General features: G+C 35.8%; 2 protein-coding genes across 2 annotated transcripts; one reads left to right on the forward strand and one right to left on the reverse strand.

The window, feature by feature from the left end:
• Window positions 1-308: 308 nt before the first annotated feature.
• On the reverse strand, window positions 309-11,011 carry LOC130613445 (uncharacterized). Its single transcript, XM_057434789.1, has 5 exons — window positions 10,754-11,011; window positions 4,823-6,332; window positions 3,354-3,430; window positions 3,182-3,297; window positions 309-2,023 (listed from the first exon to the last, which is right to left on the reverse strand). The coding sequence occupies exons 2-5, from the start codon at window positions 6,280-6,282 to the stop codon at window positions 527-529; spliced, it is 3,150 nt and encodes a 1,049-aa protein (XP_057290772.1). The 5' UTR covers window positions 6,283-6,332; window positions 10,754-11,011; the 3' UTR covers window positions 309-526.
• Window positions 7,902-17,124, forward strand: LOC130613986 (kelch-like protein diablo). Its single transcript, XM_057435366.1, has 5 exons — window positions 7,902-8,050; window positions 13,128-14,339; window positions 14,581-14,768; window positions 15,382-15,577; window positions 16,017-17,124. Exons 2-5 carry the CDS (start codon window positions 13,150-13,152, stop codon window positions 16,282-16,284), a joined length of 1,842 nt encoding a protein of 613 aa, XP_057291349.1. The 5' UTR covers window positions 7,902-8,050; window positions 13,128-13,149; the 3' UTR covers window positions 16,285-17,124.
• The last annotated feature ends 351 nt before the right edge of the window (window positions 17,125-17,475 follow it).

The following is a 17,475-nucleotide window of genomic DNA, read 5'->3' on the forward strand; positions in this document are numbered from 1 at the left end:
TTTTCAAATACCGGGTCGACACGTGACGTCCCGATATCAAAAAGAGAAAAAGCCCTGGGCCAAGGTTGATCATAGTATGTCACCGTATATTTTGGACATTGTGGGTTTAATTACCTATTAATTATGCACATTTCAACCACGTACTCATATTGGTCAGATATTTTTTCTTGGCGTTTTCGTTGCCAAAACGCATTACAAAAATAATGCAAGCTATTGGGGTAAAGTGCGTGCACACCTTTGTTGTGAAAGCACATCAGACGCACACCCCGGACTACGAACATATTTTGGTTGAGAATAAGAAGCCAATATAGCCATATTATGAATGAAGTTTTAACAGCTCAAAAAATAAGTTTTACACAAACAACAATTAATAAAAAACAACTCCTTTTAAATACTAGGTTATATAAAGTTTTAATAACTTTAAATGTGTACGTTCGATTACATAAATTTAAATTCTCGCGTTCCTGAAAAAATAAAGCTAGACGTTGGTTAATCCACCCAGGCTAAAAACACAACAGTCTGGACTTCATCGTTTTGAAAGTTTGATCAGCAAACCATTACTCGAATTATGCACAATCTCAAAGCATTCTTCAATGTCGTCTTTATCTTGGACAGATGTGAAGCGAAAACTTGACGCGATATTAAACAAAAAGATTTTCAGTTTCAACAATGCGAACTTTTGACCAATACAGTTTCGAGGTCCAGCTGAGAAAGGAATATAAGAATAAGGATTCCTTTTAAAAAATTCGGCATCACCAAAACGCTCTGGAATGAATTTTTCGGGCTCATCCCAATATTCTGGATTCGAATGCAATGCATACACGTCCAGGATGATCTGAGTGCCCGATGGAATCACGTGTCTGCCAAAAGCCGTGTCTTTTTCCACAGTGCGTCCAATCATTGCCGCGGGGGGATGTAATCGAAGTCCTTCCTTGATGACATATTCTAAATACTTTAACTCGCAAATTTTATCCAATACTTTTCCAGGATTTGATTTGTCAATACTATCAATTTCAGCATGCAACTTCTTCTGCACCTCCGGATGTCTTCCAAGTAGATGAAGAGTCCATCCTAACGCTGTGGCCATAGTATCATGTCCTTCAAACATAAAAGTATCTACTTCTTCACGCACGCCATCAATGTCAATCTCTCCTTCATCATATAAATCCAGGAGCAAGTCAATAAATACTTTCTTGCAAGGTTTGGAATTATCATCTTCTTTCAATAACTTTCGTGATTCAATACGTTTATTAATTAAATCAATAGTGAAATTGTGCACGACATTTAAATCTTTGTAATAGCATTTCCCTGCACTGGTGAGCTTGTATATGAAATTTGGCCACAACCATGGTGACCTTTGTCGACGTTGTAGATGGCTTTGCATAGATCTCATAGATTTTGTATATTGGGAATTGCCACATTGCTGGGAATGCACTTCCACACCCATTGCTGCTTCACACATCACATCCAATGATGCAAGACTAGTTGGTACTTGTACATCAATAGCTCTGCCCGTGTCACATTCATGATTAAATTTCTCAACTAAAACTTTTGAATGCTTCACAAATATGTTAACATAATCTTTTAAGATGTTGAAATGAAAAGCTGGAGTTAATAACCGCCTTCTTTTCTTCCATTTTCTTCCATGACTTGTCAGCAATCCCGTACCAAGCCATTCAAATAAAGTCCAATATAGAGTAGATTTTTTTAACATTTCTTTGCTACTTAAGATTGACTTTATATACACGGCATCTCCAGTGAACAACATTGGGACATACGTCATCCAGCCTATGAAAGTGTACCTGAATTTTTTCTGAAAGCCCTGTAGCTGCCGGAATAATTTGTAGGGCTCGTTTTCTAGTATTGGAATATTTCCAAGTATTGGAACTATAGGTGGTCCGGGAAGCCATGATAATCTGGATGTATAGAACTTCCAAGCCCAATGAATGAATCCGTAAGTTAAAAGAAGAAAAATTGCTCCACTAATTAACGCTTCGATCATTGTTGTTGGCAGCCCAGCCTCCTAGTTGTTGGTAAGTCTGCTTTCAATATCTAAAAAGAAATTTCAAAAACATGCAGAGATTTCCAGCTTCGTTTGTTAAGACTTTTAGTTTCTTCATATCGGGACGGACCGTAAAAAACCCAAAAAGCCCTGAGGACGATATTGAGAAATTTCTCACAAAATGGTTAAAATTTTAGGATATTTATGACGTACGTACTCACATAATATGGTATTCAGAAGGGATGGGGAGTGGGAGGGGGAGGGGAAGAAGGAGGAGGGATGTTACACGTCTTGTGCATACCTACTTATTTGAGCATTGCAATTTTGTGTTTTTGTCTATCAACTATTCGTCGACTGTATAAACTTAGCATTATGTAGTACAGTGAAAAAACAAGTAGTAAGAGAATATGGGAAGCAAAAGAAAAGCGCACGTCGGAGTTATATACGCAAAGGGGTGTGGTTCTTCTCAACATGAAAAATTATATTTTCGGTAGTTTTCCCACTACTGAAAAAACTTATTCTGTCCATGCAAATTTTGACTTGTCTTTCTTTTTTTTTTTTTTAATTTATTTTGCCGTTGAAGAATTTACAGTTTTCCGTAAGAATAAAATACAAATCTTAAGCTATTATATCGTATAATCTAAAGATAGGATTGCATATGCTGAAAATATTAGCTAGCTCACAGCGACTTTATACTTAATACAGGCTCATCCCCAGGGCTATGCAACGCCTATGATATTCTGAAAGGACCGCTCTGTGATGATTTATATTAAGGCAACGAGTATAAAACTGCTTCAAGAACAATACAAAACTTCTCCAAACAACCTTTATTCAGTTTTTTAACAACCTCGCTAATAAACATTCATTTTTACTTTTCGCTCGCCATATCCGCGATTAAGAATCACCCAAAAGAAGGGTGGTTTTATCAGCCTGGACCAGAGCTATTACAAATCCGTCCTATGAGAGTATCACAGGAGTAGAAGAGCCCTGCGGACGAGGTTGAGTTCAAGACACAAAAATAACTGTAATTATGTTCTTTTTGAGCAGTTTTACTCACATTTTATGTTACTTAATTCGTAGCAACAAAAAAGAAGTGAAACACGAATTCAATATTAAGTTTACGTTTTTGACAGATCTAAATCGTTAACATGTTGATAGTTCCGATCACTGGTAACTTACTACATCCTTGAATCCCCAAGTAAGAAAACCTAACTTTTTGCTAAATACAAGTTGAATTAAACACGATCTACCAATGTAACACGCCAAATTATGGTTTAACAGGGCTGGCGAAATCGCTGTAAAAGTTAGGGAAGAGGAAGAAAGGATTTGGAATAAAGTTTCGCAGTCCAACCTGTTGCACAACTATAGAATTTATCAGGAGTCCACACCATTACGTAGCTCGGAGTAAGGTCACCTTTAAATACGGAACTATTAATTTAGAGAGACATAAAATGAAGTATCAACGATAAGAAAAAAAAGCCTTAAGATCGAGTCTTTCAGGTTAAGAAATAAAGAAATACAAAAAAATAAAGATTAGGCATGTTGTATCCCAAAATAAACTCTGGTATGTTAAAAAGTATTCAATAGAGAGGTGTTAGTTGTAGTTTTTACTCTTAGTATAATTGTCCATTCATGGCCCAAATGAAGAATACATTTATTTATCAGGAAAATAAAAAATGAAAAAATAAAAATTAAAATCTGATTATTTTCCTATGTTTTTACACGTAAGAATATTGATAAAAAAATATTCAGATATTCAGAAAGGTTAAATCGTAATAGACATTCTGTTAGAATATCCTAAAAAGTATAAGATCCATTGGGACAAAGTTGGTCAAAGAAGATGATCAACCACGAACTCAGGACACTATGTCTCTTTTCAAATACCAGGAGGACACGTGGCGTCCCAGTGTCAAAAAGAGAAAAGAAGCCCTGGGGCCAAGGTTGATCATAGTATGTTACGGTATATTTTGGGCATTTTTGACTTAATTACCTAGCTTATGCACATTTCAACCGCATACTCATATTGTTCAGATATTTTTTTGTCGTTTTCATTGCAAAAAAGCATTACGAAAATAATGAAAGCATACCAAACGCGTGCTAGCCCCCGGACTGAACATATTTTGGTTGAGAATAAGAAGCCATTACAACCAATAATGCAAGCTAGTGGTGTGGTGTGCGTGCGCATCTTCGTTCTGAAATCATACATCAAACAGCCCCGGACTGAACATATTTTGGTTGAGAATAAGAAGCCATTACAACCAATAATACAAGCTAGTGGGGTGGTGTGCGTGCGCATCTTCGTTCTGAAAGCATACATCAAACAGCCCCGGACTGAACATATTTTGGTTGAGAATAAGAAGCCATTACAACCAATAATACAAGCTAGTGGGGTGGTGTGCGTGCGCATCTTCGTTCTGAAAGCATACATCAAACAGCCCCGGACTGAACATATTCTGGTTGAGAATAAGAAGCCATTACAACCAATAATGCAAGCTAGTGAGGTGGTGTGCGTGCGCATCTTCGTTCTTAAAGCATGCATCAGACAGCCCCGGACTGAACATATTTTGTTTGAAAATAAGAAGCCATTAGAGCCATGTTATAAATAAAGTTTTAGCAGTTCAAAAAATAAGTTTTACACAAGCAACAATTAATAAAAAACAACTCCTTTTAAATACTAGGTTATATAAGGTTTCAATAACTTTAAATGTGTACGTTCGATTACTTAAATTTAAATTCTCGCGTTCTTCAAAGTAAAGCTTGACGTTGGTTAATCCATCCAGACTGAAAACACAATAGACTGGACTTCATCGTTTTGAAAGCTTGATCAACAAACCATTACTCGAATTATGCACAATCTCAAAGCATTCTTCAATGTCGTCTTTATCTTGGACGGATGTGAAGCAAAAATTTGACGCGATATTAAATAAAAAGATTTTCAGTTTCAACAATGCAAACTTTTGACCAATACAGTTTCGAGGTCCAGCTGAGAAAGGTATATAAGAATATGGATTCCTTTTTTGGAATTTGGCATCACCAAAACGCTCCGGAATGAACTTCTCAGGCTCATCCCAATATTCTGGATTCGAATGCAATGCATACACGTCCAGGAGGATCTGAGTGCCCGATGGAATCACGTGTCTGCCAAAAGCCGTGTCTTTTTCCACAGTGCGTCCAATCATTGCCACAGGAGGATGTAAACGAAGTCCTTCCTTAATGACATATTCTAAATACTTTAATTCGCAAATTTTATCCAATACTTTTCCAGGATTCGATTTGTCAATACCATCAATTTCAGCATGCAACTTCTTCTGCACCACCGGATTTCTTCCCAGTAGATGGAGAGTCCATCCTAACGCTGTGGCAACAGTATCATGTCCTGCAAACATGAAAGTATCTACTTCTTCACGCACGCCATCAATGTCGATCTCTCCTTCATCATATAAATCCAGGAGCAAGTCAATAATTACTTTCTGGCAAGGTTTGGAATTATCATCTTCATTCAATAACTTTCGTGATTCAATACGTTTATTAATTAAATCAATAGTGAAATCGTGCACGACATTTAAATCTTTGTAATAGCATTTCCCTGCACTGGTGAGCTTGTATATGAAATTTGGCCACAACCATGGTGACCTTTGTCGACGTTGCAGATGGCTTTGCATAGATCTCATAGATTTTGTATATTGGGAATTGCCACATTGCTGGGAATGCACTTCCACACCCATTGCTGCTTCACATATCACATCCAATGATGCAAGATTAGTTGGTACTTGGACATCGATAGCTCTGCCCGTGTCACATTCATGATTAAATTTCTCAACTAAAATCTTCGAATGCTTCACAAATATGTTAACATAATTATTTAACATGTTGAAATGAAAAGCTGGAGTTAATAACCGCCTTCTTTTCTTCCATTTTCTTCCATGACTTGTCAGCAATCCCGTACCAAGCCATTCCAAAAAAGTCCAATACAGAATAGATTTTTTTAACATTTCTTTGTTACTTAAGATTGATTTTATATACAGGGCATCACCAGAAAACATCATTGGGACATACGTCATCCAACCTCTGAAAGTGTAACTGAATTTTTTTTGAAAACTCTGTAACTGCCGGAATAATTTGTAGGGCTCGTTTTCAAGGAATGGAACAGTGCCAAGTATTGGAACTATAGGTGGTCCGGGAAGCCATGATAATCTGGATGTATAGAACTTCCAAGCCCAATGAATGAATCCGTAAGTTAAAAGAAGAAAAATTGCTCCACTAATTAACGCTTCAATCATTGTTGTTAGCAGCCCAGCCTCCTAGTTGTTGGTAAGTCTGCTTTCAGTATCTATAAAGAAATTTTGTGTTTTTGTCTATCAACTATTCGTTAACTGCACAATCTCAGCATTACGTAGTAGTGTGAAAAAAAATAGTTAGAGAGGATGGGAAGCAAAAGAAAAGCGTCGAAGTTATATACGCAAAGAGAAGTGGTTCTTCTATTATATAAGTATATTTTTGAAAGTTTTTCTAACACTAAAGAATCTTTTTCTTTCCCATGCACTAATCCAGGGTTAGTCAGATAAGTCTCGTGACTAAGTGTAAATTTGAAGAAAAATGTAAGCCGAGCGAATGACGTCGACGTTCTTGGGATTACGATACGGGTGTTGCAAACGGAGTGCGTTAAAAATCCGTTCAGATTCTAATTCTTTTGCGCCGAAAGCCACTGTTCACAGCCCTCTCCATTTCGCCGATGGCGATATTGACGTCACTACCACTATTGGAATGCGTAATGCAGGATGTTGGATGCAAAAAATTCATTGAAATAAAATGTTGACCATGCCGTTACCGAACATCACGTAGGCATTAAAATAAACTACGCCGGAATTTTTTAAAAAAGAATACAACATTAGAAATGCATGATTGGATTTTTTTTTTCGCTTGGTGAACTTAATGTGATACGAAACGATATGTTTGACATTGCACTTTTAATTCCTTTGGCGATATTGAGATATCCAGCAACAAGTGTAAATATGGCTCTGATCTGAACAAGTAGTGCTTTCGAGCTATGCACTCTGAAAAGAGATTGAAATAGTTGATATTGCAGAAACCAGTCCATGAGTGAGTTTCGTTTAAAGAAAAACAATATGAATTGCCCTTTTTTTAAAATAAAAACCAGGAGTAGAAACCAGATTTTCACAGCTTAGAAAAGTAGATACAACTCTGTCTTAACCCAACTATCCGCGCTACGAACTACGGTCTAACGACCAAAATGATGAGGAAAATTAATCGACCGCCAATTAGTGTGTTAGAGACGTTGTATGATTGCAAGCTTTTATTTTTAGCATTGTGAATATTATGTATCTATACAAAATGTATTTATTTATTAACGAGTTTTGAAAAGATAACATTGGCAGGGTCATTACTTTACTTCGATGATTTCTTTTGCATCCCGCATCCCGTGTTCCGGTTAGCATCCCGCATCCCGCATCCGACTTTTCCGATATGCCCTTTTGTTTGATAACTTTTTATTTCTTTATTACTTTTAACTCTCCATCTCATTGACTTACATGTAATTTTATTTATTAAAGGATTATATAACGAAATTTAAGTCCAGAGGAAATTGTCGAATATCTCGGCAGATGTTCGATCGGATATCTGTGTCGAGATATTTCTAAGTCTCGGCTAACGACTGCACGATTATCCAAAAATATTCCGTCAGACGATCATCAGTATTTAAAATTTGAGCGACAAATTTTTCCTCAGTGTGTCCCTCCTGGGGGGCGAAAGAAACCGTGATAGTGCCCGTGAAGTCATCCTCGTCCCCAGGGTTTTGTAGCCCCTGAGCCGTTTTTACGGAGTGTGGCCAATAACAACCTTTTCACCCCCATCAACTTCATCAACAAGGCAAAATGCCCTGGGAACGAGGTTGTCTGTGAAGTCGGACTACGCATAGGTTATTGCTAAAACATTAGCCTGCATGTTCTTTCTCTATGGAAAAGGGACTAGTGGTGTTTTTCCACCGTTGTTATGATTACGAGAGTAATTTTTTGTTAAGGTAATCAGGAGGTGAGTTCCTTTTTTGAAGTTTTTTCTTAGGTACAGAGGTTATAAATGACAAAGGTTATAAACAGAGGTTATAAATGACATAAAAATAAATTCAGCGAGTATTAAGTCCTCACACACAGCACTACAATTGATTTGTTTTGGTTTCTCCTACTGCTGGACCTTAAGGAACTGCTGACCACTAGCTAGGTTTGCAGTTTTACCTATATATTGTGGCCATCAAACTAAGCCTGTTTTGTCTGCGAGTCTGTATTGAAGTATGATGGTGAATATCAGATTCTTCAGCACACTTATGACTACCCATGGAGTTTTGAGGCTTATCCCACGTTGGGCTGTGCCTGCTTCTGTGCCAAAATCTTATGGACCCTCCTCTTCTTCCAGAGGAGGAATTTCTCTAGCAGGCAAGGTGATGATTCCCATACTACTGAGGGGCAGGAAATTTGCCGTAACTACAATAGACTTAAGGGTTGCACTACACAGTATTGTCGTTTTTCCCATGTGTGTAATAGAAAGAATGGATCCCATGTTTGTGTCAAACTACATGCTGGTCATGCACACGGGGTCCCAGGAGACAATTGACTATCTTAATTTTTCACTTAACATTAATCTGTGGACTACTGAGCTGGCTGATGACCCAGATAATGAGTTTCTTTGATCTGGTGTTATCAATGGTTTCAAACTCCTCCCAAAGGATGCAGAACTAAAACCAGCTGAAATGTACCATTATTTTTCGGTTAACTCATTTGCTTTTGACAAAGTGAAAACAATTCTTAAGAAGGAAATTTCTGCAGATAACTGTAAAATTTGGCCATCTAAGCCTGTCATTATCAGTTCACTTGACACGGTTCCAAAGGCAGACTCTGAGGATTTCCGCCATACTCAAACGTTGATTTACGACATGCGTACAGATCTGTCCCAGCACACCCTGCCAGTTGGTCAGAATTAAGTCTAAAATGGCGCTTTAGAGGTCAAAAACATTTTACTTATATGTGGTTGTCACTATACTCCTTTTGGAGGAAAAAGTGCACCAGGTATCTTCCATTGCCTCACTCAAGCAGTCTGCCGGATGATGGCTAGGAGGGGTTTTCCCCTTGTATCTGTCTATCTGAATGACTGTGTAGTCATCGACCAAACAGAAGCTGAGTGAAAGTTGGCATTTGACACTTTATGTTCTCTTTTGTTCTCTTTAAGTTTTGTACTGAGCTTTCCTGAGGTATATAGTTCCTCCATGTCAATGTCTGATTGTTCTAGGTATTTGTGTGAATACAGTGGAACTCACGTTATCATTGACTCCTAAGAAGTTACTTGATTTGCAGTAAATTATTTCCTCTTTTTTTACATCACAAAAGGATCTCCAAAAGGCAGCTGCAGCAGTTGGCCAGTCGCTTAAACTGGGCTTGCAAAGTTGTCTATAGAGGTCAAACTTTCCTACGCCTTTGATCTCATGGGATTCTAAACATTAACTCTGCCTCGAAGTGTCGACTGACACTCGAATTCCACAGAGACATGGTGTTCTGGCATAATTTCCTTCAACAGTTTAATGGGAAATGTAATTTTCATGAGAACCGTCCTGTTACTGACCTTCAAACTGATGTATGCAGTTTATCAGTCAGTACATACTTTTTAGGTGACTGGTTCTATTCAAATCTGTAGTAGACCATTGTTCCTCAGTGTTTTACATATAAATTTTATAGAGGCACTTTGCGTTGTACTTTCTGTTCTTCGGTTGGCACCTTTTTGCCACTACAAAACAGTTGATGTATTTTGTGACAATACTGCTGCTGTTGCCATGCTTAATAAAAATACAATAAGAAACCCGCAATGATGTACTTTCTCTGGTGATGGTTCTGGTTGTCACCAACATTCAACTTCATTCAACAGTTTCGTCTTAATTTAAATTGCAGTCATCATGCATCCTTTTGGGTTATTTGCATTGTGGCCTTTTTTGGGTTTTTTTGTAAGGGCGCCTTTATACTTCCTCATTCTGATGCCTCCTTTGATCCTAAGCGCCTATTTACTAGGTCAGACTTTGTGTATTCTAGTACAGGTATTACATTAATGGTTCGATGGAGCAAAACCATTCAATTTGGTCAGTGTACAGTTGCCCAGGCTCCTCATTATGTCCTGTTACAGCTCTCCAACATGCATTTTTTTACCACGGCAGCCTTACCTAATAGCCAGGCTTTTTGCTGGAGAGACTCTTGATAGATGTATATCGAGGGATATACCCTGTCTATTACTTCCAGGGGAGGCTATGGCTTAGATGGAGAGTCCTAGAGTATTTAAAGCTCATTTTGAGCTACGCAGACCTAATTAGAGGGCCCACGCTCAGCTAGACAACTCCCAGCAACATCCAACAGCCCACACTGAGCCATCTCCCCAATTTCCCTCACATGGCTTGGGTTAACCTGGGGCTATGGTAACATTCACTCACCCAGCCAACAAGAGGAATCGAACACTGGATTTTTCCACAAGCTTTTTCACTAGTGAATATATAAAATATATAATGATTAATGAATCAATTGAAATAAAAATAAATAAATGTCTTTCAATGAAACGGTTGCCCAACGTTGCATCACTTCCAAAAGATTTATTAATGAGTAATTCAGAGAGAGAAAAAGCATTTGAATAGTGGGAAAAGATTTAAGCAGAAAAGATAAACACTAGCTTACATAGACAAAATACTATTTACTAGCCTGTACTTACATTCTACTTGAGTCTTTCTTTATAGTCCTCGCCCTTTTAGGGTTTTAGGTCCTTCTTTAGGGTCCTAGTTCCAGGATCCTTAGTTGTTTAAAAATTGTAATTGGAAAAACTAAACAAAATTGTCTATATGCATATAGTAGAGTATGTCAAACGAAATAAATGATTTGTTCTACATCATCATAAAGAAATTTACAAAAAATAATTTTCTTAAAAATAATAATAATTCTCTACAACTTGATCGGTCGCTCCCCACCAATTATTTTGTTGTTTTATTATCAAGGTTATGGGAATAAGCATTTATTTTAACTTTTAATTGGGATGAGAGAAAGATTGTTTAAACTGCATTAATGATAATTGTTTGTTTGTGTCTTGCTTAAATAGCTTTGTTTGTGATTGATGACTTTAAATTAGCAGCAGTTTTATGTTTTATTTGTATGTAATAGTTGTGCATACCTAAATATGTAATTTGACATTTATGTCATATTTTGAAGCTAATATAAGGTCCCTAAATTTCTACTTTACAAAAAAGGTTATATTAAAGTTTACAAATTGGTTTTTAATACAGTTCCAGTTTTTTTTTACATTAATTTTCATGGGTGTGGAAACATCTATTTGTCACTGTTTGATTTAAGAATTAGTAAGCTCTATTAATTATTAACGCTGTGTAGAGTTCAGTTGTCTGGGGCCTTAGTATCATTGTGTCGATGACAAGATTTGTCTATTTTACTTCTGCTTGTGACTTTAACCTGTAAATTTTTGCAATTTTACCACATATTTGAGAAACTTTTTAGGCATGAATAAATATTATTTTACTATTAAAGTGAATCAACTAATTGAATAGAATGTAATTCATACTAGTTTCATACTAGTCAACAAGCCTGCAAATGGCAGAGTGTTATTTTTTTATATTATAAACAAATACAATATTGATTAGGTTTGTAAAAATATAGTTTGATATGCATATCCTTTTAACTATTCATTAAAGTTTTAAATTAAAATGTCTTGGTTATTCAGATATTTGCGGAGTCCAATATAAGAATTCCAAAAACCTATAGAGCCTGTGTCAACATAATGTGAACTTTAATGTAGAATATTAGCCACCCATGTGACAGAATTGGAGGGACAGTAAAGCCACTCGTTTTGAAGGCTAGCTTTGAACTGGTAAACAAAATCCTATCCTTGATTCTCAAAACTAAAAAAAATAATAATATTTCAAAAGATTACCTTGTTCAATCTTTTGGTAGAAAGATTTCCCAAAGATGTCACCATTCTAGGTACCAGGAGCTATCATGAGTCCATTCCAATCAGGAAAAACAGCATTATCATGAAATATTGTATTCAAGATGAAGAAGTTGCAACAACTTTTTCATTTTGAGGGAAAAATTTTAGCATAAGCAAAACTGACTTATAAAAAAATCTCTAGATTTTGTTAGCTGTTATTATGAACAACATTGGTAAATTGGTTTGGTTTTTGAGAAATAACAACAACAAAAATTAGTCATATTGTAGAAGAAATACTTTGTTCATCACTAACATACTGCCTGGCAGTGAGCAGGATTCGATCTGCAGTCCTCAGAACTGGGATCCGCAGACGAACCCACTAAACTGCATGGGGCAATATGCTAGCAATGAACTCAGATAGTTTATCTAGATGGTGTGTATACATAGGTGAATGTTTATCATAGCACATCCGTATTTCATTCTCAACAGAGACATGGAATGACCCCAATATAAAAGCTTTTTCTTCTTTTTTACAAACATGTTTGCATATATTTTTAATTTACAGACAAATTAAGTGCAAACAAGCCTTGTTTCTCACCCAATGCGCTTTCCTATATAACTATCATATATCTATCATACTATAATAATTACCTGTTTTTCTTCTTTATTTAGTTTTTCAATTTCTGTTATTTCTTAATGATATACAATTGTATGTCTGTTCACTATGTAAATACCATGTAATTTATCACCCACAGAATGACTAATTTGCATAATGGTCTTACATCATTGACCTACATATAACCCTGGTGTTTCCACACCAGGATCAAAGGTTAAAGGTTAATGAATTACTAGCATCACTAATAATGGTTTTCGTAAAGTGGTATTTTTTTCTAATAGACAACCCTTGTTATTTACAAGAAAGACCTTTAACCCTGGTGTGCAAAGTCTTGTATCACTGATAATGCTTTTCCTAGTAGTATTTTTCTTCTTATAGACAACCTTCGATGTGGTTTTTACAATCATTCATTTTTTTTTTAAGTTACCACCTAAACCTATATTATAGACTGTATTATTTTATAAACTTTCTTTGAAAAAATGGTGCGAAATTCATTACTATAACTGTTTAGTTACAATTTTTTCTTCTTCCTTTTAGCACCAGTTGTTCTCCCTTGATCATGTCTGCTTTGCAAGGTCATCACTCTTCTTCACAAAAACCATCAGAAGAGATTTTTTATGATTCAAGCATCAAAGAAAGATTTTTTGATACAGCTGATCGAATGAGAAGGGAGGAAATTTTAACAGATGTTATTCTGGTTACAGACAGTGGGAAATTGCCTGCACATAAATTTATTCTAGCTGCCAATAGCGACTACTTTTTGACATTATTTAACGGTCCACTGGCAACAACTGAAGTAAATATAAACCTACACAGTGTGTCTCAAGATGTGTTGCAAGATGTTTTAAGCTATATTTACACTGGTCTGATTAGGATAACAGAAAAAAACATTGAAGATGTATTATACATAGCATGCATGCTTTTGCTAACAAACTTACGTGATCGATGCGCAAAGTTTTTAAAGAATAGACTGCATCTAGAGAATTGTTTACAAATATTCAGCATAGCTAAAAAATTCTCGTTGCAGACTTTAACAGAGGTGTCGTTAAACTTTATTGCAGTCACATTCATGGATCTGTCAACAATGCATGAATTTTTGGAGTTAAGCCTTGATGAACTAACTGATATTTTATCTCTGGAGAATTTAGCTATACGAAGTGAGGACCATGTAATGGAAAAAGCAATAATGTGGCTAGAACACGATGTATTTGAACGTGAAGAAAAGTTTCTGCATGTGTTGGAATGTATTCATTTACCTTCTGTTGGAGACTCACTGATTAAAAAAATTTTAGACACGAACTGCTCAATCAGAAAAAATAAAGAGCTAGTCTCTGCCTTTCAGACTGCATTAAAAATGAGGAATCAATTGGAAGTTAGTGATAGCTTTATGGAGTCGACACATCCCCTAGCATGTTATAACCCACGTAAATACATGCGATGCGTCCCTTGTATAATAGCAATGGGAGGACCCACTTTGAGTCTGTTTAACTCAGAACTTGATAAGTGGTGCGAAATAATAAAATGTAAACCTCGTCATTGTCCTGGAATGGATGTAATTGGTTCTTATATTTATATTGTTGGTGGTAGTTTGGAGTGGAAAAGGAAATCATCAGGTGAGAAATATGAGACAGAAACAAATGAATGGCTGCCTATAGAAAGCATGTCCACATCTCGCAGTAATTTTGGGCTTGTTGAACACAAAGAAAAATTATATGCGTTGGGTGGATATGATGGAGATTTTCCATTAAGGTGTGTTAATGTAGTTGTTTTTTAAGAATTTGTAGGAGCTACTTGCTGAGTGATTTGGTTAGGTGGATTGGCGGCTTATCTACTTGGCCCCGTAAACAACCCTATCAAAGAGCAAAAAATTTGGAACTATTTTTTCTGGAACATAACACCTGGTTCAAAAATTAAAAATTTGAATTACGCTTTAATTAAAGAGGATATTATTAGAAATTTTTTTCTAAAAGTATGAATTTTCCTTTTTCAGTTCAGCTGAGGTATATGATCCAGTAAATGATAAATGGACGAGAATAGCAGATATGAATTCTGCACGTGACGGTGCATGTAATGTGTCTGATGGCGAACACTTGTACGTGATTGGTGGATATGATGGAAAGAGATATTTAACATCCACAGAACGCTACTCCATTGAAACTGGTCTTTGGAATGATAAAGGTGTGCCCTACAAATTTCATTTTTACAGTTACTGTCGTGATGATCAATTAAGCACTGGGTTCATATTAATTTACAATTCAACTGAATGCTTTTTCAAAGGAGATAGGAGTAATCAGCCAGCAGAAGAAATTGTAAATTAAGATTTCTAAACACAAACAACGCTACCCTTTTCTAGTTACCTCCTCCTTCCCCTGCCAAAACATTTCCGATAAAATAAGCATTCTTCAGCTAACGCTACTGTAGGGCAGTCCCGTAAAATTTACTGCATGTAAAGAAATCTTTCCATGTGAAATTTACTGCATGTAAAGAAATCTTTCCATTTGAAATTTACTGCATGTAAAAGAATCTTTCCATTTGAAATTTACTGCATGTAAAGAAATATTTCCATGTGAAATTTACTGCATGTAAAGAAATGTTTCCATGTGAAATTTACTGAATGTAAAGGAATCTTTTGTCGCTTTAAGTCTCTTTCATGTACCTCAACCATTTTTTTCTCGACAATAAGAACGAGGAACTGCAAGGCAACTTTAGGAAGCCGGTTAATGATGCCAAAATGAGTGTTTTAGTGAACGCATTACACATACAATATTAACACATTATTTCTTTTTCATAGTCGTCCCGCCCATGACTGAGAAACGACAAAACGCGATGAGCGCTTATTATGACGATCAGATATTTATAATTGGCGGCTACTTTGACGACAACTATCATCGATCAGTTGAAGTGTTTAATGTGAGTGACGGCGATTGGCGGTTTGTTAGTCCTTTGCCAGAAGCAAGACATCACGCAGGTGCTGCAGCCATGAACGGGTAAGTTTTAGATGGGAGTGCTAATTAACTGTGGAGGCTTACTTTAAGGTAGAAGGGTGTATAAATTTTGAAAATTTGCGATCAATTTTCCTTTCCTCCTTATTTTGGCATGTTTTTATAGTCATTATATATGATTTTCGCAGACTTTGTTTTTGTAAGGAATAGTTAATTTTAGCAGGTTTTTGTCAAAACAGCCTAATTTTCTTCACATCAAAATTTCTACACTTTAGTAACCCCTCACCCTTTTAGTTCTCCTTAACTCTATCTCTTTAGGGCGTACCTAAATAATTTTCCTAAAAATTGAAGTTTGTATTAGAACAAATTTGCGTTGTCTGCAATTTGATTATCAACCTACTGCTGCAAAGCTGTAAGTTTAGCCAGTCAGTTCTTTTGCTGAATCGTTGCTTCTAAAATAAAAAGATGTGTTGCATATTTTTAGTAACGTGTTTGTATGCGGTGGTTGGAGTGGTCAACTTCCTGTAACATCTGTTGATGTTTATTCAATCGAAGACGACGTGTGGCGCAAAGCAGCGCCCATGTTAACGCCCAGTATGGTACGTTGCGCGGTTGTTAACTTTCCGCGCAAATCAATGCTCCGTTTATTTCCACCTAGCGATGAAGATGTCGTGAAGAGAAGAAGTAGAAAATCAACTTCGTCGACCTCAGATTCATTTGCCAATAGCATAGAATTGTCTTCATCCATTTGAGTGTTGCTTGTGTGATGTTATTTGATGTTTTTAATTTTTGTTGTTGTTTATGTTGTAAAATGTGTACGCAAATCTATCTTTATCGTTTTTCGTATTTATTGAACTTTTATTATTTTTAAGAATCTGTCGCTCTGCTTTTCTTTGCAACTCAACATTTAATGTCGCTACGTGTTGTTGCGTGTGTAAAACATTGTGAACAATTAATATTTTGTTGCCACCACACCAACCAAAACCTAACCTAAAAAAAATTCAATAAAAAGCAAAATGAGTACCGAAAGGAAAAAATTTTTGCGAGACCTTATTTTTTGCGGAACTTATTTTCATTTATTTTGTTCGTATCTCTTACTAAAATTTCAGGATGCGCAAAATTTAATTTAGGAAGTTTTGGAAAATGTAGTCATCTGCAAAAATGCATTTTAGAAGATAAATATTTTGGAACCACTTACCGGCAAAATTAGTTTTAGATAAATAACCTGAGAAATTGACACCCTCCTAAAACCTAAATCTGCTAAGATAGGGTTGTTGACATCCACTTTCTTTCAAATAGTAGTTTCTGCTATTATAATGTTTGCTCCCGCAACCTAAATTCTCCTGGAATTTTAAAATTTTATACCTGTGACCATCTTAAGCGGATCACACCTTCTTAAACAATTTTTGTGTATAATATTTTATAATAATATTACGTCTTTTTTATTTTATTTTTTACGACATATCGTTAGTTGTTTTATTGTTATGTAATGTTAAATTAGTTGTTGTCGTTGTTGTAAAAAAAACAAAATGTTTATATATGTAATTTATTAGAGTGTTAATAGATAGAAAGAAAGAACACAGATTAACTAGTTGAAAAAAATTCACGTATTCATTTAACTTCATAACTATGAAAGGGGAGTAGCAATCCTCTTTAAATAATTTTTAAAACTCTCGCTTGTTCTTCTTTTGATCCCCAGAGCTCCTTTAAAAAAATAACCTCTATTTTTTTTCGAAATTTACCCAAAGATCTCTGTGTCAGGAAATATATAAGTAACAATTTCTGCAAGTTTTCTCGTGTGATTTTTAAACTTCGCTTTAAAAAGTAAAATCTCGAAAAAACAAAACAAAAAATAAGTCAATTGCTAAGCTACGTGGACTGTGAAACAATTATAAATTAATTGTTTTCTTTTGGATTAATTTACATTAAGTTTGTTACGCTCC

The sequence above is a fragment of the Hydractinia symbiolongicarpus genome, chromosome 11, assembly GCF_029227915.1.
Source record: "Hydractinia symbiolongicarpus strain clone_291-10 chromosome 11, HSymV2.1, whole genome shotgun sequence".
Taxonomy (NCBI): Eukaryota; Metazoa; Cnidaria; class Hydrozoa; order Anthoathecata; family Hydractiniidae; genus Hydractinia; species Hydractinia symbiolongicarpus.

Bases quoted from the DNA above. Each gene is read 5' to 3' on its own strand.
- LOC130613445 (XM_057434789.1), bottom strand. From the start codon at position 6,282: ATGATTGAAGCGTTAATTAGTGGAGCAATTTTTCTTCTTTTAACTTAC. The intron at 3,431-4,822 runs GCTTTCAAAACG...CTAAATTAATAG, and splicing joins AGTAATGGTTTGTTGATCAA to TTCCGTATTTAAAGGTGACC. The intron at 3,298-3,353 runs GTTGGACTGCGA...TAACTTTTACAG, and splicing joins ATTCTATAGTTGTGCAACAG to CGATTTCGCCAGCCCTGTTA.
- LOC130613986 (XM_057435366.1), top strand. From the start codon at position 13,150: ATGTCTGCTTTGCAAGGTCATCACTCTTCTTCACAAAAACCATCAGAA. The intron at 14,769-15,381 runs GTGTGCCCTACA...TCTTTTTCATAG, and splicing joins TGGTCTTTGGAATGATAAAG to TCGTCCCGCCCATGACTGAG. The intron at 15,578-16,016 runs GTAAGTTTTAGA...GCATATTTTTAG, and splicing joins GGTGCTGCAGCCATGAACGG to TAACGTGTTTGTATGCGGTG.